The following is a 23,427-nucleotide window of genomic DNA, read 5'->3' as shown; positions in this document are numbered from 1 at the left end:
TAATAAGTTTTAAATTACCATTTCGACAGCTTCAAATGATTTTGCACCTGCAGTGTGCAAGGTCTCCACTTTTTCTCGATTCCTTGATCCAACCTGGGACCGATACTTGTGACTTTCACTATCCGAGTACTTCAATAGATTTTCCCATAGAGGGGGTTGAAAATACCCCGGCCTCAGCTCTTTTGCTGACCTCCCAGTTTCCTTCACTTTTTTCCACCAAATGTCGCTTCTCCTCATTCATCATTTTCTTACATGTTCTCTTCGCGTGCTCCTTGATACTCCAAGTGGCCTCGGTTCGACTCCGTCCCGTCAATTTTTTGTAAAAGTGCTGAAGAGAGATAATGAACATGTCAATTATATATATATATATATATCAAACATGTATTCCTATTTGCAAAGATATATATATATATATATATATATATATATATATATATCTACACACACACATACAAGGAATATATATATATATATAGGATGTAAAGAGCAGAAAATTAAGGTACATATATACATAAACCTTAAATTCAGTTACAACATCGTCCATCCAGTCCGGTGTTTTTGCTATAATATCAGTATAGGTGTACGATCCAACCGGCCAGTGATCACGAAGTCTTGCAAGCAAAGTTTTTTTTGCTTCGTCATCAAAGATACTATGCAATTAATGATAAAGAAATATTATGATGAAACCCAAAATAATACATTCGAAAGAAAGTATAACTGTAACTAGCTACAAATGAAAAGATTAAGTTAAACTACAGCCCACCATGAATGTCAATACGGGTAGGTTTTCTCGACAGCTCTTCCCTGAACCTTCTCATCGAATTAGTTCTGGGCATGCACATAATCCTTCGAGCAGCTGCAACGGGACTTTCAGGACTTTGTGGAGTAGCTGGAGGTGTTTCAGCTTAAGTTGGAGTAGTTCGTGGTGGGCTTTCAGCTTGATTTGGAGTAGCATGAGGTGGACTTTCACTGGGTGGCCGCAATATGGCTGCTGTGGAGTTGCGGCGTCTCTTACCATGAGTGGTACTACATTGAGAATGAGCCATCTTGATTTTGCCTTTGTCTTTTTTCGGCGCCATAGCCCATAGCCTATACATATATAAAATGAAGCAATTAAAACTATGTCCTATGTAGTGAATATCTATAAAAAAAAATAAAATATGTTAATCACACAACCAAATAGATTCACGGTTACAACAATTATGCATGAATGAAGCAAGAGAATTGATTCAAAATTATAAATTCATTGTCTTATAAATTGTTATGCATAACAGTCGGTGAGGAGAGTTTTCAAGTTATGATGCAATCATAAAAATGATAAGATTAGTTGCATAACAATTTGGTAGGCCTAAGTAATAGGAAATTAACTTTTGATGATTTATTGTCTAAACTGAACAATTGATTCAAACTTCAATAACAACCGGGTATAATATAGATAATTACCATAATCAATCAATATTTTTATCTACTAACAATAGAAAACAGGGCATAATATAAATAATTATCATAATCAATCAATATGTTAAGTTGACTGTTTCCAGAAAAGATACAAATTTACGTATTTTTTTCAGAAACATGAGACTTATTTCTATAAAATAAGATTATTACTTGTCCACTACTTTTACACAAACACAATAACAACCGGGTATAATATAGATAATTACCATAATCAATCAATATTTTTATCTACTAACAATAGAAAACAGGGCATAATATAAATAATTATCATAATCAATCAATATGTTAAGTCGACTGTTTCCAGAAAAGATACAAATTTACGTATTTTTTTCATATTTAGAAACTATATAGCTCAATCTCATGTCACATTTACTTAATCTTTTGGAATCAAGTCTGATATCTAATAGAGAGTTAGAACTATCTCTGTAAATTAACAAATGGAGCCGAGCTCAATGAATCGAACCCACTACCTTTGCCTTGTGCGGAGAGTGTCCAACCACCAGACCAGCTACAATATTGTGTTAAAACTGAAGGAACTTAAATATGAACCTACATCTATTTTACGAAATTAAATAACTAGAAAATCAATTTTTCATTATAATATTCCTTCAACTAATGTTCAAAATTATTAATTCTAAAGATCAATATAAGTTGAGTAACTATATTCATATCCGTACGGTTGGATTATTTAAATAAGTTATTTATTTTTTAAAAAATAACCCTACGTCTATATATAAGTACTATAACATAATATATTTGCTATAATATCTCAACAAATAAAATCCTATTGATTTGATTTTTAGTTTACAAATACGATAACTACTTAATTTACGATCCGTACGGTTGGATTGCCTAAAAAACAAATTGCTATTTCGAAAGTGTAAAATTTAGGATAACTTCAGATAAAATCCAACCCTAAATTCTGACATTCAACGTAATGCTTGATTTGTAACCAAAAGTATTTTTATATTTTTGTTTTTGTTTTTTTCTTTCACTGTCATGATTAGTATGTTAAATTAGATCATATCACAAAGATTCTACATTTTTCCTGTTATTTGAAAAATTAATTTGAAATTAGTTAGTTAATATGTATAATTTGTTATGGAAATAAAAATATTTTAAAAATCAAATATTTAGTGATGAATATTTTTAAAGTAATTTAGTATTTGATTAAAAGCTAGGTTCAATATTTTCTAATTTTTTTTATAGTTTACTTAGCCGAATAAAATTTTATTGTTTTTTTCACAAGTCAAAACCGACCGCCATGGTTTTAAATCAGTCGGAAATGCTGGAAGAAAACGGTCGGTTTTCAGCACCTGAGTAACTGGTCGGAAATGATTTCAATTTGGTCGATTTTCTGTGTTAAAATTATAAGTTTGGTCGAAAATATATTGAATGTGGTCGGTTTTCTGCATGTACAATGTTTTTAGTTTTTTTTTAATAGTTTACTTAGTTGAATAGAATTTATTGTTTTTCTCAGAAGTCAAAACCGACTGCCAAAGTTTAATATCGGTCGGAAATAAATCCGGCGGTCGGAAATGATGCTGGTCTCCACCGCGTCCCCACTTAGCCAATCACAAGTCGAAAAAAAGTTAAAAGCTGACCAATTATTTTAAAACAATCGAGCGGTCAAAAATGTGATGGTCGAATTTAGTGACGCGGTGTCCATGTCAACTGAAGAACGTTGGTGAACGTGACCCACGTCCACTTATAACCGACCGACCGTGAGCGCTCGATAATGTCGGTCGTAATTGACCCAATTTTTTTACGACCGGTCTCGTTTGGTCGGTATGTCGGTCGGAAATGCCCGCTTTTTCCGAAACTGCTGTGGTCGGTTGGAAATTTTGGTCAGAAATACCCGCTTTTCTAGCAGTGAGATTTGAAATGATATAATGATCTTTGTACAGCAGAAGTGTAAAATTATGAGTTTTGTAATATTTTTATACAATATTTTATTTACAAGACATAAGTGATCTTCACGGTCTCCAAAAAAAGTGACGTGCATAAAACTTAACACTACAAAAATTACAAACATGTGTTTGTTGCTCCCGACCCATGAGTGGGGAAGGAATATTTTCTTTTACTAAATGGGGAAGGAATATTTATATAATAATATAATAGATTATCTTTAACTTGTATCACATAGCTTGCTGAGTCTAAGTTTGTATTTAAAGATATTTTTCTTAGATTAATATATACTCCCTGGTCACGTGAAACTCTCTCCCCATAATTGTTTATGTTATTTTTGAAATTTTCTTCTTGTTAATTTACTATTTAAATTGTTATAAAAAAAGGAAAAAATTTTAAAAATACATTATGAAACTATATTTTATATGCATATTAAAATTTGTGTCGAGCAATATAAAAAAAATTGTAAACAAATAAAAGGGAGACAGGGAATAAGAAAAAGAATAACAACTTAATTAATTCAAATTTTAGGAATAACAAATACTCCTAAATAATTAACACTTTTCCGGTATCATTCAGTTATTATAACTTTTTTAGTATCCCCACCCGTGTTTTATAATGTATATATAAAATATAATTTTACAAATAATTAGAGAAAAAAATCTGTATAAATATTAAATATTAGTTTTTTATTCAGAATAAAAATATTAAAAATAATTTATAAAGTGTGTTTCAAAGGAAATTTCTAACCACCATATGGGACAAATAAAGTAGCATATATTTGACATGGAGTGAACACAATTCATGTTTATAAAGAAGTTGAACTGTGTATACTTCCACACCAGACTAGCTCTCTCTTGAGTTTTTAAATTTTACACATGGATCTACTAATTATAGCTCTTCTTATTGCCTTTCCCCTGGCTTTATATTTGTCTTTGAATCACATAAAAAAGAAGGATGATCTTCCATCACCACCAGGTCCACCAGGCCTTCCTTTGATCGGGAACATGCACCAGTTATACAAAGCTCCTTCCAATCACGAGCTTTTCTGGAAACTTTCCAAGAAATACGGGTCTCTCGTGACTTTGCACTTAGGCTCGGTGCCGGCCCTAGTTGTATCATCGTCGAAAATGGCGAAACAAGTGCTGAAAACCCAAGATGCCATCTATAGTAGCAAGCCTGCGATGACGGGTCAGCAAAAGATGTCGTATAATGGGCTAGAAGTAGGGTTTTCGCCGTACAGTGAGCATTGGAGGGATGTGAGAAAATTTTGTACACTGGAATTATTTACGCCGAAAAGAGCTCAGATGTCCGTTCGGCCTGTTAGGGAACAAGAGGTTTATCGGATGATTGGTGGACTGACGGAGGCGGCTTCAGCTTCGAAAATGGTCGATGTGCACCGATGTTTTTCGGATTATGCGAGTTCGATTATCACTAGAGTTGCATTTGGGAAGAGGTACGGTGAGGGCGCCAAATTCCATCGGCTTTTGTCTGAGATAGAGGCCTTGTTTTCCAATTTTTTTGTTTCGGATTATTTTCCCATGTTTGGATGGATCGATAAGCTCACTGGAATGATGGCGAGACTGGATCGAACTTTCGTGGAGATGGATATGTTCTACCAGGAACTTATTGACGAACACCTTAAACCTGACAGGTCCGCATCTACGACTGACGATGTCATTGATGTTATGCTCAATAACAAGAACTCGGCTTCCTTTGCTCTGACGATGAATCATGTCAAAGCGATTCTTCTGGTAATTATTATCATGTTAATTCTCTGACTATTCGCCAATATACAAAATAATATGTTGGCGAATAGTCACATCCGATCCATACATGCATGCATGATTAATAGCTGTCAATATGGATGGTAATTATTATTATGTTAATTCTCTGACTATTCGCTAATATATAAAATAATATGTTGGCGAATAGTCACATCCGATCCATACATGCATGATTAATAGCTGTCAATATGGATGATAATTATTATTATGTTAATTTTCTGACCTATTCGCCACTATATAAAATAATATATTGGCGAATAGTCACATGCATGCATGATTAATAGCTGATGTCTGCAGGATATAATAGTTGCCGGAACTGGGACAACTGCAACTGTGCTGACATGGGCCATGACGGCATTAATGCGTAACCCGGGAGTCATGAAGAAAGTTCAAGAAGAAGTAAGAAGGGTAATGGGAAAGAAAGGGAAGATAGACGAAGATGACATTCAGAATCTCCCTTACTTGAGAGCAGTTGTGAAGGAGACAATGCGCCTATACCCTCCGGGTCCCCTTCTACTTCCCCGAAAAACGATGGGAAGCTCTGTCATTGGCGAAGATGAAGATCATATGTACAAGATCAAGCCCAAAACCGTGGTGTTTGTAAGCATGTGGGCAATTGGAAGAGACCCGGAGAATTGGAAAGAGCCCCTAGAGTTTATGCCCGAGAGGTTCTTGGAAAGGCCTGAGATCGATTACAAAGGACAGCATTTCGAGTACTTTCCATTCGGTGCAGGGAGAAGACAATGCCCTGGAATCAACCTGGGAGTGATGAATGTGGAGCTTGCACTTGCTAATGTTCTTTACACATTCGACTGGGAACTGCCTGATGGGATGAGAATCGAAGACATCGACGAGGAGACTGTGAATGGCTTAACTTTGCAGAGGAAAAATGCTCTCTGCCTTCGACCTAAAATATATGTTTGTCCATGATTCATCTCGTATTGCAAGATTTCATGGACCAACTTATTTTATCAAATAAAACGTGTAAGATGATCCTGCAGCTTTTCTTCTGTGTAATAAGGGGAACTTAATGTATCTTAACAGAGTTTCTCACTTGGACGCTAAATTAGGAAGTTCAAGGTATATATTGTTCCCCAGAAGTTGATGTCATTGGATACGATGCATTATTCAATATCAATTTCCCAAAATTAGTTATTTCATCATTGTTTCTTACCAAAGAATTGTTACCAAAGGATAGGACCAGTATTAGATCATGGTGACCAAAATATAATAAAATAGTAATGCTTATGATCTCAAAACAAAAAGTTGATTGACTCGGTATTTTTCAAATTATTTCCTTATATTATAAACTAAGTAATGGGGTGGTTTGGATTAGTTTGAAAAAATGATTCTTGATTAAAGTAAAAAAATGAATTAAATATACTAAGTAAATTAAAATTATAAGTTTTTAAAATGTCACTGAAAGAAGAAAAAGTTCACAAATAAAAGTTAGGGTTCTCATTTTTTTAAGTGCTTCACATTTTTATAAATGCTTCATGCTTTTTATACAGCAGAGCAGAGCAGTAGCAAGTTCTTCAAAAAAAAAGTGTTTTTATATGGTTAATTCCCAAACACGACCAATATTTTTTTTTAACAAATATGACTTATAATCTTTCTCAACCAGGATCGAACACATGATTTGGACGACGGATAAACTAACCATCACAAGAGAGTATAAGCCAATAGGATCTGAAATTGCAAAAGGGTCAAATATGGCTGTTAAGATCTGACATGCAAGTTATAAATTTATTGATGTTCCAATAAATTTATAGTGACTCTTTAAAAATCTAATAGTCTCCCTTCCTTGACATTAAATGTGATCTAGATACTCTTAATTTATTATTATTTAATATAATATTTATATTCTTCCAATTTATTTGTGTTTTTTTCAATTCTTTCTTTAATTTTTTCTTACTGCATAATAATAGGATATGAATAGAAAGTAAATATAATCAATTTTGTCCACGATATTTAATATATTCATTATATTGTTTTTGTTTAGCTGCTCCTAGGGTTTTGGGGACCTGCTAGGGTTTTTGTATCATTTTCTGTTTTCTTCCAATAACAGTACTGAAAGGGACGATTGTTTTTGGCTTAATGTCATCGCTTCTTTAAAGGACATAATGATTAACAATTCTGACAAGTGATGTGAAAATCTATGTTATCCGGATAACTGATGACTCCACCGACTGAATATCTTAATTGACACTTTTCTGGTGCAACAACTTGAGTTTCATGGCTAAATTGCTTAAAACAAGTATATATGTCAGGACCTTGCAAAAAAGTCATGAAAGTACTATACAAAACGAATCAAGAACACCAAAACAGACCCACACTTATGCTCAAAGTGTTTATTGTTTAAAAATAGAAGCAACATTCATGTTTTTGTCATTTTTATCCTCGGAATCAACATCGTTTTGGTGAGACTCAGAAAAAGTGTTTATTGTTTAAAAATAGAAGTGAATTATAAGTGAGAAATAATTTTTATTTTTACATGTTATGAAAATTTTTTGTGTTTATAATTTACTAGCTTATAACCGTGCCATATCCGGTGATTTATAATATTTGTAATTTATGATTTATATCTTAAATTTAATTGAAATATAAATCGATTAATTAATAATAGGCTTAATGACCTTTTAGCCCTCGAAGTATAGGTGGAAGTTCTGATGCGGCCTCGAAGTTTAAAAACGTACCTTTCGACCCTATCTTTATCGTACCTTTTAGCTCTTTTTAAAAAATACCGGTATAAATCGGGGGATAAACTTGACAATCCATATTCGCACTACAAGAAAAGCAGGCATTTTCAACCGTCAAAATCGGTCGGAAATAAGTAAAATCGGTCGGTTTTGAGGTCATTTCCGACCACCGACCGACCGACCACGTAGGTCCCTTTAAACCGAGTCGGAAATGACGTATCGGTCCGAAAATCGGTCGGAAATAAGCAAAATCGGTCGGTTTTCTGTGTTAAAATTATGAGTTTGGTCGGAAATGTGTTGCATGTGGTCGGTTTTCTGTGTTAAAATTATGAGTTTGGTCGGAAATATATTGAATGTGATCAGTTTTCCGGATGTACAATATTTTTAATTTTTTTCAAATAGTTTACTTAGTCGAATAGAATTTATTGTTTTTTTAAGAAGTCAAAACCGACCGCCCGGGTTTCAATTCGGTCGGAAACAAAGCAGGCCATTTCCGACCGCCAAAATCGGTCGGAAATAATCTGGGCTCCACCTCGTCTCCACTCAGCCAATCACAGGTCGACAACTAGTTAAAAGCTGACCAATTATTTTAAACCAGTCAAGGTGGTCGGAAATGACCACAGGCGGTCGGAAATGGGTCGGTCGGTTTTACCGACATGGCGTCCATGTCAGCTGAAGAACGTTGGTGAGCGGGACCCACACCCATTATAACCGACCGATTTGGTGCGGTCGGTAATGGCGGTCGTAAATGACGCCATTTTTTACGACCGGTCGCGTTTGGTCGGTAAGTCGGTCGGAAATGACCGCTTTTTTTCCGACCACTTTGGTCGGTCAGAAATTTTGGCCGGAAATACCCGCTTTTCTAGTAGTGTCGGGGTAAAGTTTGGGCATACCTTTTAACCCTTAAAGTATACATCTCGTTCTTTTTAACCCCTAAAAAATACATTAAAATACATTAGATGTTCCTTTTACCTTTAATGTTTAATATCCCTTTTAACCCTCACGTGTGAAATGTCAATTTTGTCCACCCCGTTATATACCGGTATACGCTACAAGGGCTAAAAGGTACGACGAAAATATTTTGAGGGTCGAAAGGTATGTTTTTAAACTTCGAGGCCGCATTGAAAATTCCACCCAAACTTCAAGCGCTAAAAGGTCATTAAGCCTTAATAATAATAAAAAGTTTATTAGAACACGTTATATATTAAAACCGATCGGATGATAAAACTCGACCGACTAATAAAATTATTCATATTTCAGTTTAATGATAATAATATGGAGTATAGTATAGTATAAATACATAGTATCTATCATATTACCTTTAAAAGTGATAATATAAAATAATTAAAAATAACAATAATATATTTAGTTGAAATATATCATCGTTTATATATTAATAATTATATATAATAAAAATATCATTTTTATATGTATGTTGCATGTGTTGTTATTAGAAAATAGGGTTTTCAGAATCTGAAAAAGATAATGTCTTTTCGTTAAAAATATTAGTTGCTATGTTGTTCAATGTTATAACTAGAAAATTCAATGTTTTTAGTTAAAAAAATATAAAAAGGATAACAGTTTTGATTAAAAAAGATAATCGATTATATAAATAGGTCCATAATTCGGCCGAAGTACCGACCGATCGACCAAACTTTTATTGTTTCGACTTTAATAGTATAGTATAGATTGGTTATAAAAATTATTATATATATATATATATATATATATATATATATATATATTATCTGTTAAAGTTTTCCGGTACATATAATTTGTAAAATCAAATTTCAAAAACAAAAATAAGTTACTAAAAAGCTAGCAGTTTCAACTACTCAAATTCTGACTTATATCTCGAGAATCAACTTATAAATTTGTTAAAAAGACTATATGAATAAACTATTTCGGACTTATAAGCGAGGAAGCTGGGCTTATAAGCCCGTCCAATTAAACACCCCCTGTGTTTATTGTTAAGAGAAAAAGTAGAATAATGAGATTGATAGTTATAAAGATTATAAAACATATTTATTATTTCCTCTTTCCCATTTTAATAATAATGTTGTTTTCCACAATAAAATTTCTTATAATATTTGTTGGCTTTTTGTTCGATGCATAATGCTATTTTCAACATTGATTATAATTAACTAAAACAGCTTCAAAAAAAATATTTAAGCTAATAATTATTAAAATGGATGAAAATTACTTGATTATTTAAAAATATCAATCATTTAAAATATTTTTAAAAAACATTAAAGGAATTATATTTGACATGTCAAACTTGGTACACGGCAAAGGATGTCAACCAAGCTCGCACATGTTATATAACGGCAAAGAATTACATACTAATTTCGCACAGAAAGCAATATGAGTATTACAAAAAGACTGGTGCTATCTTCCATCTTCAAAAGACAGCTGCATGTCATCTCAAGATCCAAAACCACCATCAAACCATCTTTCCCAACCAAATCATCGCTGAAAGACTATAATCTTCCCTTATATGATTGCCTTGTGCCCGATCTTTATGTTCCTATGTTATTCTTTTATCCTCACGGTAAAACACCAAAATTAAAAGCTTATAATACAACAAGTACTACAACAATATCAAATTTACTTCAGTGCTCCTTATCCGAAGCACTGTCCAAGTACTATCCATTCGCCGGGAGGCTAATATCTGCCTCCCGAGTTGATTGCAGCGACCAAGGTGTTGATTTCTTTGAGACCCGAATAGGGTGCAAGTTATCCGAGATCCATGAAAAATCTCTGGTCAAGGGAGACGAATATTCAGCCCATCTCTTCCCACCAGGCTCTATCTGGGGTAAGGTCATTGATCAAGATTCGAGTTTAGTGCGTGTTCAACTTAATCATTTCGACTGTGGAGGCATAGCTATAGCAGCCAGCGTGTCGCACAGGCTCGGCGATGCGGCTACTGTGTGCTCGTTTCTTTGTTACTGGGCCAATTTGTCACGCCACTCAGGTGATCACCAGAAATCTTCACATTTTGGTCCTCATTTCGCGTACGAGCTGCAGTACCATGATTCGGTTAAACCTGAAGTCATGTGTCCCGAAAAGTATTGGGTCACTAAGGAGATAGTGTTTCTCAACACGAAGATTGCAAAGCTGAAGGCCGCTGTGCAAACTCAAGACAGAGCAGAAAGATACACCCGGAATGAGCTTCTGACAGCACTCCTTTACCGATGTGCTGTAGCAGCAGCAGCAGCCACATCGGAGTCGGGGGCTCATGCTCCATCAGTTTTGTTCAACCTTGTTAATATGCGGAAAGTAATGGATCCGCCTCTGCCAACAACAGCTGTAGGAAACATTGTATCAACAATTCATATCCCAACAACAACGGAGAGCGAGACAAGCCTCAATCAGTTAGTTCAGAGAATGAGAAAAGCGAAAATGCAGCTTAAAGGAACAAAAAATTCCAGCGGATTTCAACTCGTCCCACCATTATTGAACCAGTACATGAAAAGTAATCACAGAGTTGTTTTTATTACCAGTATGTGTAATTTCCCCATATATCAGGAGATGGATTTCGGGTGGGGAAGGCCAACTAAGGTCACCCTTGTGGACACGCCATTCATCGATTGCATTACTTTGATGGATACTTGGAATGGAGATGGTATCAAGGCCGTTGTAAGTTTAGAACAGAAAAACATGGAACATTTTGTCAATAACCCGAGCCTTCTTGCTTATGCTTCTGTTTTATAACCCGCGCGTCGATCCAACGAGGTCAGGCAGAGCCCCCATAATTTCTGAATAAGTGCCCTGGATGATTTAGCTTCTGCATAGAAGCTAGTATTCAGATTTTATCTCTTTGTTTGGATTATTGTTGTATTCTAAATATTGTTTTGATCATATATATGTTAGAGTTCCACCAGCACATCAATACTGTTTGATCAATGAATTGTATCAACAATTCATATTCCAACAACAACAGAGATAATTTTGTTAATGTTATTAAAAATAAATTAATTTAGATTAGAATATAATTAAAACAGCGATAATCACAAATTAAAATCTCAAAATACATAAAATTTCAACAATTTATTAATAGCTACAGAAAAATCAAATATAAAGATGTTTGTATTAAACTTCGAAATGCACTAATTGAGCATTTGTGGGAAGAATATACTAATTCTGAGAATTAGTATATTAATGTAACATTTTAATGTTTTAAATTTATTTTTATGTGCCGTTTTATCTTTTTTGAATTATTTTATAGTATTTTATGTTTGTCTAATCGTTAATTGTATTATTATAATTAATGATAAAATTAGTTAATCATCATTTTTTAAATTATTTAAAGTCAAAGTATATGAATATTATAAAGATGAATGAATTTAGATCTATATTTAGGTCATATGATTGGAATAGGATTTTGATCCCGCCCTGAATTTGGATCATATCTTATTTTAAATGATTTTTGACTTTTTTACACGTATACTGAGGTGTAAAAAAACAATATCCGCGCTTAATAAAATAATTCAAATAAAAATTCAGTTTGTAAACTTTTATTTGATATAAATTTTATAAAAAACAAATTTGTTTTGATATGAATTTTTTAACAATTTAAAATACGTGTAAAAATTCAAAAACAATTAAAATGGGACGTACCCGTTGTTACTTAAATGTGACTGTTAAATGTGACTGCTAAGAATCCTGGCCATCTTAGCTGTCCGACGAAATTCATCTCTTGAATGTGAAAAATGATAAAATACCAAAAAGGGCAAAGAACTTTTTTTTTTTTTTTTTTTTTGCTAATTAAGGGCAAAGAACTTACCACAACAAAAAAGGATTATTTTGGCCAACCACATATACTAGATGCCCCATGAAATTCATCGGTTGACAGTCAAAAACGGAAGAAAATAAATAAAAGGGACAAAACTAAAAAAAAAACATGAATTTTTCCAACCACATTTAAAATATTATTTCCATCTTTTTCTTAACAATTGGCCACCAACCACTTGGCGCCAACAGCAAAATCAACAGCAACATTCTGCTGTTAATAATTTTTGGCCCCAAATTTTCCTTTCGGTTTTCTAACAAAATGACTAATGATTTAGCAAACAAAGATTACTTATAATATAATGGCAACAGATTATAACCAACATTTTCTTTACCAAATGACTGCGGATTCAATTACACAAAACAAACGTCTTTCCTTTTGAATTTCCACTATAATTTTCTTTTCACAGTATTATCATTAATATTGAGATCATATCAATTTTAAAATCTTGAGAAATCACCTTTTACTTCTATTAGTATTCTCTAATTTGTTTTCCATTAAAATCAAACCCAATTATTAAATAAAATATATAATTAGGCGTGTCTTTATGCACAGGAAAGATGAAACTCCAGAGATTCTCTTAAGTTTTATAAACATGATTGAGGATGAAAAGTCAATGGAAATCAAAAATTCTGCAATGACTGAATTCTGTAAATTTAAAAGTATAGTGCAACAGTTCTCAGCACCAGGAACAAATTAAGAAAATGGAGTTGTAGAAAGGAAAACCAAAACACTAATTGAAGCTGGAAGAGCCATGCTAGAAAAGGCTAAGCTACCAACCTATTTCTGGGCTGAAGTTGTCAATACTGCCTGTTATACTCAGAATATTACTCTCATAAATAGGCATGGAGTTACACCATATCAAAGCGTGAAAGGAAAGAAGCCAACTTGGAAAGTTTGAAACAAAAGTAGATGAAGGCATATTTGTTGGATATCCAACCACAAAGGCATACAAAGTATTCAATCTCAGAACTAGAATTGTGGTGGAATCCATAAATGTGATATTTGACAAAAAGATCACTGGATTGGATGAAGATTCTCACGAACCTCTATCATTTCGAAATGATACTAATCCTGATGCCATTCCTGATCAAAATCCTGATGAACTCAATCTTGATGAAGTTCTTACTAATGACAACATAGCTACTGATATTACTCAGATTGGAGCTGAGAATACAAATAATAATGCAACTACTGAGGAGGAGCAGTAGGATCATTCAACAAATTCCTCGAATCAAAGTCAAAATTATAGTCAGTCGTTTGACTATCATGATTCAGCTGAGGAGTCATCAGAAGCCAATGATTTAGAGGGAGCTCAAGAACAACATAATTCTCAAGAGGAAACAACAGATGCCGGGGGAGCATCTAGTTCAAGATGTAATCTTCCTCATGGTACCAAATGGACAAAAGATCACAATCCTGATCTTATAATTGGCAATCCAGAATCAGGTGTTCAAACAAGAAGTGCTACTTTCATAACTTCTTATCCAAGGAAAAACCAAAGAAAGTTGAAGATGCACTATGGATCTTGACTGGATTACAACAATTCAAGAGGAATTAAATGAGTTCGAAAGAAATGAGGTATGTAAATTAGTACCTAGACCAAAGGACTGATCAATTGTTGGAACAAATTTGTTCTTCAGGAACAAAACATATTCTGATGGAACTATCATAAGAATCAAAGCTCGACTTGTTGCCAAGGACTATTCACAGCAAGAAGGAATTGATTATGATGAAATCTTTTCACCAGTAGCAAGACTAGAAGCCATAAGGATGTTTCTAGCCTATGCAACATTTAACAAGTTCAAAGTTTTTCAATTGGATGTCAAGAGTGCCTTCTTAAATGGTGAACTGGAAGAAGAATTATATGTGGAAAACAGCCTCCTGGTTTTGTTGATCCTAATTATCCTGATCTTGTCTACAGGTTAGAAAAAGGACTATATGGACTAAAGCAAGCACCACGTGCATGGTATGAAACTATAGCTCAGTTTCTCATAGATAGTGGTTTCAAAAGAGGTGCAATCGATAAAACTCTCTTTTATCTCAATCACGGTAAAGACATGCTTTTAGTTCAAATCTATGTTGAAGATATTATTTTTGGATCGACCAACACCAAACTATGTGACAAGTTCTCAAAGCTAATTCAATCAAAATATCAAATGAGTATGATGGGGGAAATGAATAATTTTCCAGGACTGCAGATGAAACAAACCCTATGGTAGCACCGATTTTAGTTACGATCCTGTTTTGTGAAAAAGTGTTACCGTAGCCTTTTTTTGCACTTTCAACAACACTTTATGGCCTTTATTCACACTTTCTTGGCTGTTACAATAGGCCACTTATAATGTAGTGGCGCGCGCGCGCGATATGTATATTTGTGCGTTTGAGTTTTATGTGGGAGGAGATAATTACAAATGATGAATTGCTGCAGGCAATTGCAGTGGCCAACAAGGATGTTACCGATGGTGAAAGTTCGGAGAAAGACATCAGTGTGGATGATGGAGATGCTGGTGACGATGCTTCCGATAGTGATATAGTTAGCAGATTTGTTTTTAGTTTTTAATTAGCTAACTATTATTGCTTTTGTTAATGACATTGTTGGGGTGGATAATTTTGGGGATGCAAACTGAATTTGCATGGTTTCGATGATCTTATTAAAAGAATTGCATGTGTTTTGTTGTTTATAAATTTGAACGTCCAAGTTGTATATGAATTATGTCGTAAATTAATGCATATTGCTTGCTGTTTTTGGGTCGGAAATTTGAGATTATATGTGTTTTGTTGGGTTTGGTAAATGATAGGAATATGGTATAGATCATACTGTAAGCACTGCAACTTTTCAAATTTAGTGTCCAGAAAACCGACCATTTTTGTTCATTTCCGACCAAATATGGTAATAATGAACCCAGAAAACCGACTAAGTGCACACATTTCCGACCAAATGTGAAATTATAAACCCAGAAAACCGACCACCACTAACTATTTATGACCAATATTGGTCATATTTTAACCTAGAAAACCGACCAAATTGTTTATGAACTCAGTCAATAATGAAGCATGTGGTCGGAAATGTCAAAAGCTTGGTCGGTTTTAGAGCAGAAGCCCCTAATGTAACCAAAAAAAATCTTTCCGACCGACTCATAACCGACCGATTATGATAAACCCGACCGACAATAGTGCACCCAAAAAATGCTTCCGGACCGACAATAGGAAAACCGACCAATTCCTTGTCGTCGGTTTTAGAGCAGCGGCTCCTGATTTGCATCAAAGACGTATTTCCGACCGACTTATAACCGACCACGTCTTGGTCGGTTTTATATCTGTCCACGTGTATGCCAAGTCACAAGTGGGGCCAAGTTTTACGGAAATGTAAACACATTACCGACCAATTATGGCGGTCGGAAGTCGGTTGGCAATGAGACTAATTTCGGACCGATGTGTCATTTCCGACCCGGTTTTAAGGGACCAACCTAATCGGTCGGTAAGTGGTCGGAAATGACCTCAAAACCGACCAAAACTATTTATTTTCGACCGATTTTGGCGGTCAGAAATGTCCGCTTTTCTTGTAGTTATATATTAGTTGGCTATATTATAAAATTAGTATGTTATTATCATTAACGTTGTTATAAATAAAATATATCATTTGAATATAGTAATAGATGGTGTGGAATCTTACTGCATGCAAGTTTGTGGAGGTGGGCAAAATATAGCCAACATTATTTGTGATTGCCGGTGTTATAGAGTAATTTCAGGTAATTTAAAATGTCAGCATTAAAAGCTTTTTACTCAAGATTGGTTGCTTTGTAAACATGGCTGTACACTTTCGTCATTTATATTCTAATCGCCTCCTTCACTTGATCAAAGTAAGAGTAAAATGCTTGCGTCATTTATATTCTAATCGCCTCCTTCACTTGATCAAAGTAAGAGTATCTCCGGCCATAACAGCCCTTAGCTAAAATGTGAGTTGGTATATCAAAATTAAAAAATATAGCAAACCACGTGAAAAAATATCACTCTAACCACAGTCATCCATTGTCTATAATTTTAGCCAACCTCCTATAGATGACTATATTTCTTGAAACTCTCTACAGGGTCTCTAACAAATGTGTAGGAATATTATACATCATTTATTACCATACTGAACTTGGAATCTAGACTTTAACACAGGCCGCATAAGTATACTTTTTGATAGAATCTACCCCTAATGCCAGGTCGCTTTTGTTTGTATTTTTTTAAATTGTTTATATTTGCTAGTCAGCTAAACTTGGAATCTGCATGTTGCTAATTTCTTTATTCACGATGAGCTGATCAATCCTTGAACTTTGCACCCACATGCTCATGGATGGTTTTTTAAGATTTATATGAAAGTCCATTATGATTTAGTAATATGTGAAGATATACTAATCACCAGTTGTATACTTGTATACATTTCAACTACAATTGTAAAACAAAAGAACAAAGAAACCTATAGATGGCTGAAGCAATTTTGTCCATGGTTTTGGGAAGGATCACTGACTTGTTGAAGGAGGAACCTCTACTTCTTCAACAAGTGAAAGATGAAATTCAACAAGTGGTGACGGAGCTCATGCGGATAAAGACATTCTTACCGGATGCTGATTCAAGAATCGATGAAGACAAAATCCGCATTTTGCTTGCGGAGGTACTGGATCTTGCCTATAGCGCTGAACATGTTGTCGAAAGCTTTCTGGTCAAAGCTATTTCATCCCCTGGAAAAACAATCCAGTGGATGAATACAAGGAGGTTTTCAGGACGGATCACTGATATTCAAACAAAAATGTCTCCCCTCTTCAGTTGCTTTCTTGACTACAAAATCAAATCAACTTCAGAATCCGCTGATTCAGCAAATTCCTTAAATGGAACCGCGGGAAAGTTGAAGAGATTCCACTCTTTCACTACTGTTGAACCACCCATATTTGTTGGATTTCAGGGAGCTGTTGATCTCTTGGTGGGACATTTAGTGAAAGAAAGTGATGATTCTCACCCGCTTGTCTCTATCTGTGGAATGGGAGGCCTGGGTAAGACGACTCTCGCTGAAAAGATATACAATCATTCCACTATTAGGGCTTGCTTTGATGGTTTGGCTTGGGTTTCTATATCGCAAAAGTGGGAGAAAAAACAGGTTTTGCAACGAATTCTTGTATGTCTCGACCATGAGAAGAAAGAAGAAATTCTTGCTATGAATGATGACAGTCTAGTGAAAAATCTGCTACAAATCCACGAAAAGAAAAAATGCTTGATAGTCCTTGATGACATATGGTCAAATGATGCTTGGGATTCTTTAAAAGCTGCATTCACAGCTGAAGGCTCTCTAAGCAAATTAATGCTTACAAGCCGTAATGTTGAGGTTGCTGAGCATGTAAATCCGAGAGGTTTCATATACCAGCCAGAATGTCTAAGTGCTGATCATAGTTGGGAGCTACTTCGGTTGAAAGCCCTCCCCAAAGGATATTATCTAGGTACATATTTTACTAGCATTTATTGTGTTCCATATATATCCTAGTTACATGATACAGTCCAAGAACAAAACTTCATTTTCCAAAACAGAGTGCTCAGTTCTTTCTTTAATCAAAGAAAAATGGTCGTTTATACTTGCATCACGATTTTCATGTTCATTTTCATCTTCGCTGACTCTCTCCTCATCACCAAAGAATGTATGTTCATTTTCGAGACTTAGATCTTCCTTTCAAGTCATGGGAATTTCTACTAAAGCTTCTTACAAGATGGCCACAACACAATTAAGATCTTAGAGCTCCTTTTTTCTTTCTCCAGCTAGCTGCTACTCTCTCACCTTTCCCTAGTCTGTGTTTTCTCTGTGAGAAAATGAACTGACTGATACCTTAGTGCCATATATGCTTCAATGCCTTCATTTGTTAAAAGTATGGGATCCAGCTTAGCTAATATTCATATTAGCTTATAAATATATTTGTATTCTTGTTATATGCTACAGATAACACGGAAGATGTTAAAAGGAGGGAAGAAATAGGAAGAGAAATGGTTAGAAAATGTGGTGGTCTTCCACTAGCTATTGTGATTTTGGGGGGTATACTTGTAACAAAACCTTCGCTCAGACAGTGGGAGAGGGTGTATAATGATAGTCTATCATCCCTAAAGAAAGGGAAGGGACTGGGAGAAAATCAGCAAAATCAGTTAAACGACATATTAGTTCGGAGTTACAAGGAATTGCCCCCTCAATTAAAGTCATGCTTTCTATATCTGGGCAAATTTAGTGAAGATGAATGGATAGAGGCAGAAAACTTGTATCAGTTATGGATTGCGGAAGGGATGATACTATCCTGCGACAAAAGGGAAGGAGAAACAATGATGCAAGTGGCTGAATCTTATATGGGAGAACTGGTTCATAAGAGTATGGTTCAAGTGAGCTTTGATGATTCAGGATCATTACTTACAAAGTTTAAAAGTTTTTCTCTTCATGATCTTGTGAGGGACCTATCGGTATCCCAGGGAAAAGCAGAAGATTTTCTCGAAGCCATTAATCTTCAAGATGGAAGTGATTTACATCTATCCAAGTTTGCTTACACTCGACAACTTGTAGTTCATTATGATGATGAATATAGAAGCAAAAAAAAATGTAATCACCAGCCATATCGATCAAGTTTACGTATGAATGGTGACAGTTTGACACAAATATTGGGATCGCATCTGGCCAATTTTAGGTTGCTAAGAATTTTGGATTTAGAAAATATTTACCTTGATCGACAGACTGTTTCAGGTAATCGTTTTGGTACTAGTATTGGAAGAGTGATAGGCAACCTTGTATACTTAAGATATCTAAATGCAAGGAATTCTAATTTGATTATAGTGCCATGGATACAAAAGTTGGTGCTGTTACAGACTCTCAAAGTTGATGGTTACAAGGTTACCTGTTCTCCACTAAAGTCAATAAAAACATTGGGCAAGTTGACACATTTGCGACATTTGTATCTTCCAAGTCGTCGCTTGGGCACGTTTGAGAAGGATGTAAAATTACGGTTAAAAGGGTTGAGAAAATTAGAGACATTGGAGAATTTTAATCCTCTGTTCTGTGAGGTTAAAGATCTGCAGGAACTAATCAGTCTTCAGAAACTAAGGATAAAAGTAAAAGATTCTTATGGTATTGTGGAAGAGATGATGAAATACTTAAAGAAACTTGCTTTTTCATCAACTTCTAGTCTTAGATACTGGGCCCTTGATTTTGAGATCCCTCCTCAAGGGTATCTAACTGATCTAAATATCATAAGACAGTTGTTTTGGAATAATAAGTTCAAGTTTCAGGAATTATCCATTAGAGGCAAGATCCCGGAGTTAGGTGAATTATTGCAGCAGCAACAACTTAATAATACTCATATTGATGCATCTTTAATTTGCATCACCAGGTTAACGCTAGAGTCTGCGAACCTAAAGAAAGATCCAATGTCAGTACTGGAGAAGATTCCAACTTTGAGGTATTTGTATTTAGGACTTCAATCATATATGGGAAAGGAAATGGTTTGCTCGGCTATGGGATTCCCAAAACTCAGCCAACTTGGCCTGTCGAATCTTGACGAATTGGAGAAGTGGAGAGTGGAGAAAGGAAGCATGCCAATTCTCTCTGTGTTGATGATTGTATTATGTGAAAAGTTGGAGGAGCTTCCAGAAGGACTAATGTATCTCAATTCCCTTAAAGAGCTATTGTTGAAGAGGATGCCTTTATGTGACAAGGTCTACGGCGTAAATGGTGAAAAAGGACAGGACTTTTATAAGGTTGCTCATGTCCCTGATATCAATATTGCAAGATTGTAAGTCGTAAGACGTGACTGCCCGCTGGTTAGTTGGAGGAGCTTCCGATTCTATCTTCTCTTGATAATTTTTTTAAGTATAATTTCTTTTAATTATTAGTACTAGCACATTACAACAGAAGTTGATTAGTCGTTAGTCGAGGAATATAATTTGTTCTATCATGTTATTGAGTTATTTCTGTTAATTTAGAATGTCAGGTTAAAATCTTTTACTCCAGATAATTTGCAGCATTTGGACCATTCAGACATCGAAAATATTCTTAAATTTATTCACCATAGCTGTAAATACATAACAGTGAATTACTCAAGTTTCAGTGGACTAATCTGTCACAGTGACCTTGTAAATGGAGAACATTGATCTAGTTTCCGACCTCTGCTTGTCCATCAAGTCATGAATGTACAGGGACTGATGAAGATGAGGAGCTTAAGAATACGCAGCCTATCAAGCGTTCAAGAGTCGCATTTCTGCTGACGAGTCCTGAGTGGAGAGCAAGTGGAAGTCCTTCTTTGACACATTCATCATATTTCTCCAGTGCAGAAACAATGTAACTGAAATCAGGGCGCTTGGCGGGATTTACAGCCCAGCATCGTTTTATAAGGTGTGCAAGTGCAGGCTGACAACTTGCAGGAATTGGTGGTCGCTCATTCTGCATCAAGATTTTTTTTTAATTTTGTCAGAAGCAGGACTAAATTTAAAGTAATTATGCATAAATGATAGATAAAAGTTTTGAGATAGATAGGTATCCCAAAACAATTGCATCCCAAAAAAAATTAGACAAAAGTGGAAAGCTAAAGGACTAGAGAAATTCATGTAAAATTAGTTAATTAGAGCATGTATATTAGTCGACAAAAAAGTACAAAATATTTCAATTTGAACTTGGCTAACCTTCTCTGCAACCGCAAATGCAGCCTGCACAGGGGTCATCCCTTGAAAAGGAAGCAAAGATGTTGTGAGCTCCCACAAGACAATCCCAAAACTATACACATCCACTTTACGCGTATAAGGCTTCTCCTTTATCATCTCTGGAGCCATCCAACGATATGTTCCCATGTTACCTTTTGACTCCTGGGATTGTGTCTCCAGACACGACGTGCCAAAATCTGCAACTTTCACACGCATCTCATCATTTAGAAGCAAGTTGTTGGATTTGAGGTCTCTGTGGATCACCCCTTGTGCATGAAGATACTCCATCCCTCTGGAGATGTCCAGGGCTAACCTCAAAATAGTTTCGGTTGAAAGGGAGTATGGCTCTTTTTTGTTGAGGTACATACGTAGAGTCCCTTGAGACATGTATTCTGTAATGATACAATACACTGGAGGCTTCTTACAAGCTGCGATGAACTGTAGACAATGAGGACAATTCAGTACCTTAAATACTTGATTAAATTTGCCATAAAACTCGATTCTAAGCATTTCAATTTCAATTTATAACAATTTGAAACAACAATGGGTTAAAAGCAGCAAAAAAAAATACCAAATAGTTGTACATGTTATACTAATCCAAATGCAAACCTGACCTGCACTATATTTTGATGATACAGCCGCGAAAGCAAATCAACTTCTGATTTGAATTGCTGCTCAAGAAACACTCTTGTATCCTCCTTATGAGTTGGAATTCTAACCATTTTCACAGCAACTGCCCTTTGCTTATAAATACCCCGATAAATCCGACTATGAGCACCAGAAGCAAATTTGTTACCAATAAACAACTGAGAAAGATCAGCTGTCCATTCTTCTTGATCCTCCTTGGAAACTTCCCAAGTCTCAACATTCTCAGAATCAAGAATCATTGACCATGACTCCAAACTATCAAATCTCCTTCTTTCCATGTTTTCCATGTCAGTATTCAACTGCAGTCTAGAAGATGAATGCAATGACAAGGGCCTGCTCCTCGATTTACGCAGCCCAAAAGGATTAAAACATGACTTGGCCATCAAGAACTAGCTCTACTCTAGTACTAATTGCATAAAACAGGGGATCAAAACACACCATTAAAACACTGGAGTTTCCTTCTATATGTATGACTTGATTTCAAGAAGTGCATGAACTGATTCACAAACATAAGTCAATCTATTGAGTAAAATTTTACATGCAAGAAGTAAAATGCAACAAAAACCTCATGCAAAATCTATTCAGCTGAGAAAATCTTGAATACATATTTTCGAAATTATATTTCTTACAATATCACAAGTTCTCCATCCACATTACAGTATTTTAAGGCATGTTCCTGAAATTGTATCGTGAATTTCGACATTCTGTGGATATAAATTGCTAAAAAATGGACAAGACTTGAGAAGAAAGGAGACAGTATTGTGAGATTTCCATGGTCTTTTTCTAATATCATTAACAAAAGTAGGTCTTTTTGGCAAGCTGAAAAAAAAGAAGATGAGTTCATACTGAGGTTCAGAGCATACCCGTGAGTTTATGGTTCAAAAAAAGTAGTATAAACTCGAGACTCCATTTCTTAAAGGGAATTCAACTCCTCTGTTCCTGTTTGTGTTATCCTATGTGTGATCAACTGGCAAGTCAGCAGCCAAAAACAAAATGTTTCAAAACATTATCGACTTTGTTCATCTTTATCCTGATTTTTTGGTTTGCTATCATATGTTAGAGCATCTCCACAAATTGCTCTGTATTGTAAGGATGACAGAAAAATCCGATCCGAATAGATACCTGGTCGTTTCGACCCGAATGAATTTTACCGAACCCGATATTTTGGATTTGGATTTGATTTTTAGACCCGAACGAGTTTGGATTTGGATTTGGATATTAGATATTCCGTCTCGAAACCCGACCTAAAATCCGAATCCGAGCCGAACCCAATCCATACCCGAAATCCGAAAAAAAATTCAAATATCCAAATATATATGTATGGATGTATTTATTTATGTATATGTATAGAGTATACTAATATACTTTTTTTTTCAATCTTAAATATACTAATTTTTGTTTATAATATATATAGATAAAATGTGAATATGTATAT

General features: G+C 35.0%; 4 protein-coding genes across 6 annotated transcripts; 3 read left to right on the top strand and 1 right to left on the bottom strand.

Moving 5' to 3' along the window:
* Nucleotides 1-4,193: 4,193 nt before the first annotated feature.
* Nucleotides 4,194-6,312, top strand: LOC108208458 (5-OH-xanthotoxin synthase). The gene is made up of 2 exons (XM_017378987.2): nucleotides 4,194-5,120; nucleotides 5,451-6,312. The coding sequence occupies exons 1-2, from the start codon at nucleotides 4,245-4,247 to the stop codon at nucleotides 6,081-6,083; spliced, it is 1,509 nt and encodes a 502-aa protein (XP_017234476.1). The 5' UTR covers nucleotides 4,194-4,244; the 3' UTR covers nucleotides 6,084-6,312.
* Nucleotides 6,313-10,196: 3,884 nt separating this feature from the next.
* LOC108208388 (acyltransferase Pun1) lies at nucleotides 10,197-11,759 on the top strand. The gene has a single exon (XM_017378921.2). The coding sequence runs from the start codon at nucleotides 10,217-10,219 to the stop codon at nucleotides 11,564-11,566; it is 1,350 nt and encodes a 449-aa protein (XP_017234410.2). The 5' UTR covers nucleotides 10,197-10,216; the 3' UTR covers nucleotides 11,567-11,759.
* A 5,331-nt stretch (nucleotides 11,760-17,090) lies between these two features.
* Nucleotides 17,091-20,651, top strand: LOC108207051 (probable disease resistance protein At1g59620). The gene is made up of 2 exons (XM_064086437.1): nucleotides 17,091-18,121; nucleotides 18,613-20,651. Exons 1-2 carry the CDS (start codon nucleotides 17,116-17,118, stop codon nucleotides 20,442-20,444), a joined length of 2,838 nt encoding a protein of 945 aa, XP_063942507.1. The 5' UTR covers nucleotides 17,091-17,115; the 3' UTR covers nucleotides 20,445-20,651.
* Nucleotides 20,652-20,688: 37 nt separating this feature from the next.
* LOC108208073 (serine/threonine/tyrosine-protein kinase HT1) lies at nucleotides 20,689-23,057 on the bottom strand. Of its 3 annotated transcripts, none has more exons than XM_017378552.2 (4): nucleotides 22,856-23,057; nucleotides 21,959-22,398; nucleotides 21,327-21,782; nucleotides 20,689-21,087 (listed from the first exon to the last, which is right to left on the bottom strand). In XM_017378552.2, the coding sequence occupies exons 2-4, from the start codon at nucleotides 22,373-22,375 to the stop codon at nucleotides 20,830-20,832; spliced, it is 1,131 nt and encodes a 376-aa protein (XP_017234041.1). In that variant the 5' UTR covers nucleotides 22,376-22,398; nucleotides 22,856-23,057; the 3' UTR covers nucleotides 20,689-20,829. The 3 variants fall into 3 exon arrangements, with proteins under 3 accessions (XP_017234041.1, XP_017234043.1, XP_017234040.1); XM_017378554.2 differs by having other exon boundaries at nucleotides 21,959-22,325; XM_017378551.2 differs by having other exon boundaries at nucleotides 21,959-23,057.
* Between the last annotated feature and the right edge of the window lie 370 nt (nucleotides 23,058-23,427).

This window comes from Daucus carota, chromosome 2 (genome assembly GCF_001625215.2).
Source record: "Daucus carota subsp. sativus chromosome 2, DH1 v3.0, whole genome shotgun sequence".
NCBI classification, from domain to species: Eukaryota; Viridiplantae; Streptophyta; class Magnoliopsida; order Apiales; family Apiaceae; genus Daucus; species Daucus carota.
The sequence above is the reverse complement of the archived record's forward strand: the minus strand, read 5'-3'. Positions and strand labels throughout refer to the sequence as shown.

Coding starts and splice junctions, on each gene's coding strand:
- LOC108207051 (XM_064086437.1), top strand. CDS start 17,116: ATGGCTGAAGCAATTTTGTCCATGGTTTTGGGAAGGATCACTGACTTG. Junction 18,122..18,612: donor CCCCAAAGGATATTATCTAG/GTACATATTTTA, acceptor TATATGCTACAG/ATAACACGGAAGATGTTAAA.
- LOC108208388 (XM_017378921.2), top strand. CDS start 10,217: ATGAGTATTACAAAAAGACTGGTGCTATCTTCCATCTTCAAAAGACAG.
- LOC108208073 (XM_017378551.2), bottom strand. CDS start 22,375: ATGGCCAAGTCATGTTTTAATCCTTTTGGGCTGCGTAAATCGAGGAGC. Junction 21,783..21,958: donor ATCATCAAAATATAGTGCAG/GTCAGGTTTGCA, acceptor CATTGTCTACAG/TTCATCGCAGCTTGTAAGAA. Junction 21,088..21,326: donor CATTTGCGGTTGCAGAGAAG/GTTAGCCAAGTT, acceptor ATCTTGATGCAG/AATGAGCGACCACCAATTCC.
- LOC108208458 (XM_017378987.2), top strand. CDS start 4,245: ATGGATCTACTAATTATAGCTCTTCTTATTGCCTTTCCCCTGGCTTTA. Junction 5,121..5,450: donor ATGTCAAAGCGATTCTTCTG/GTAATTATTATC, acceptor TGATGTCTGCAG/GATATAATAGTTGCCGGAAC.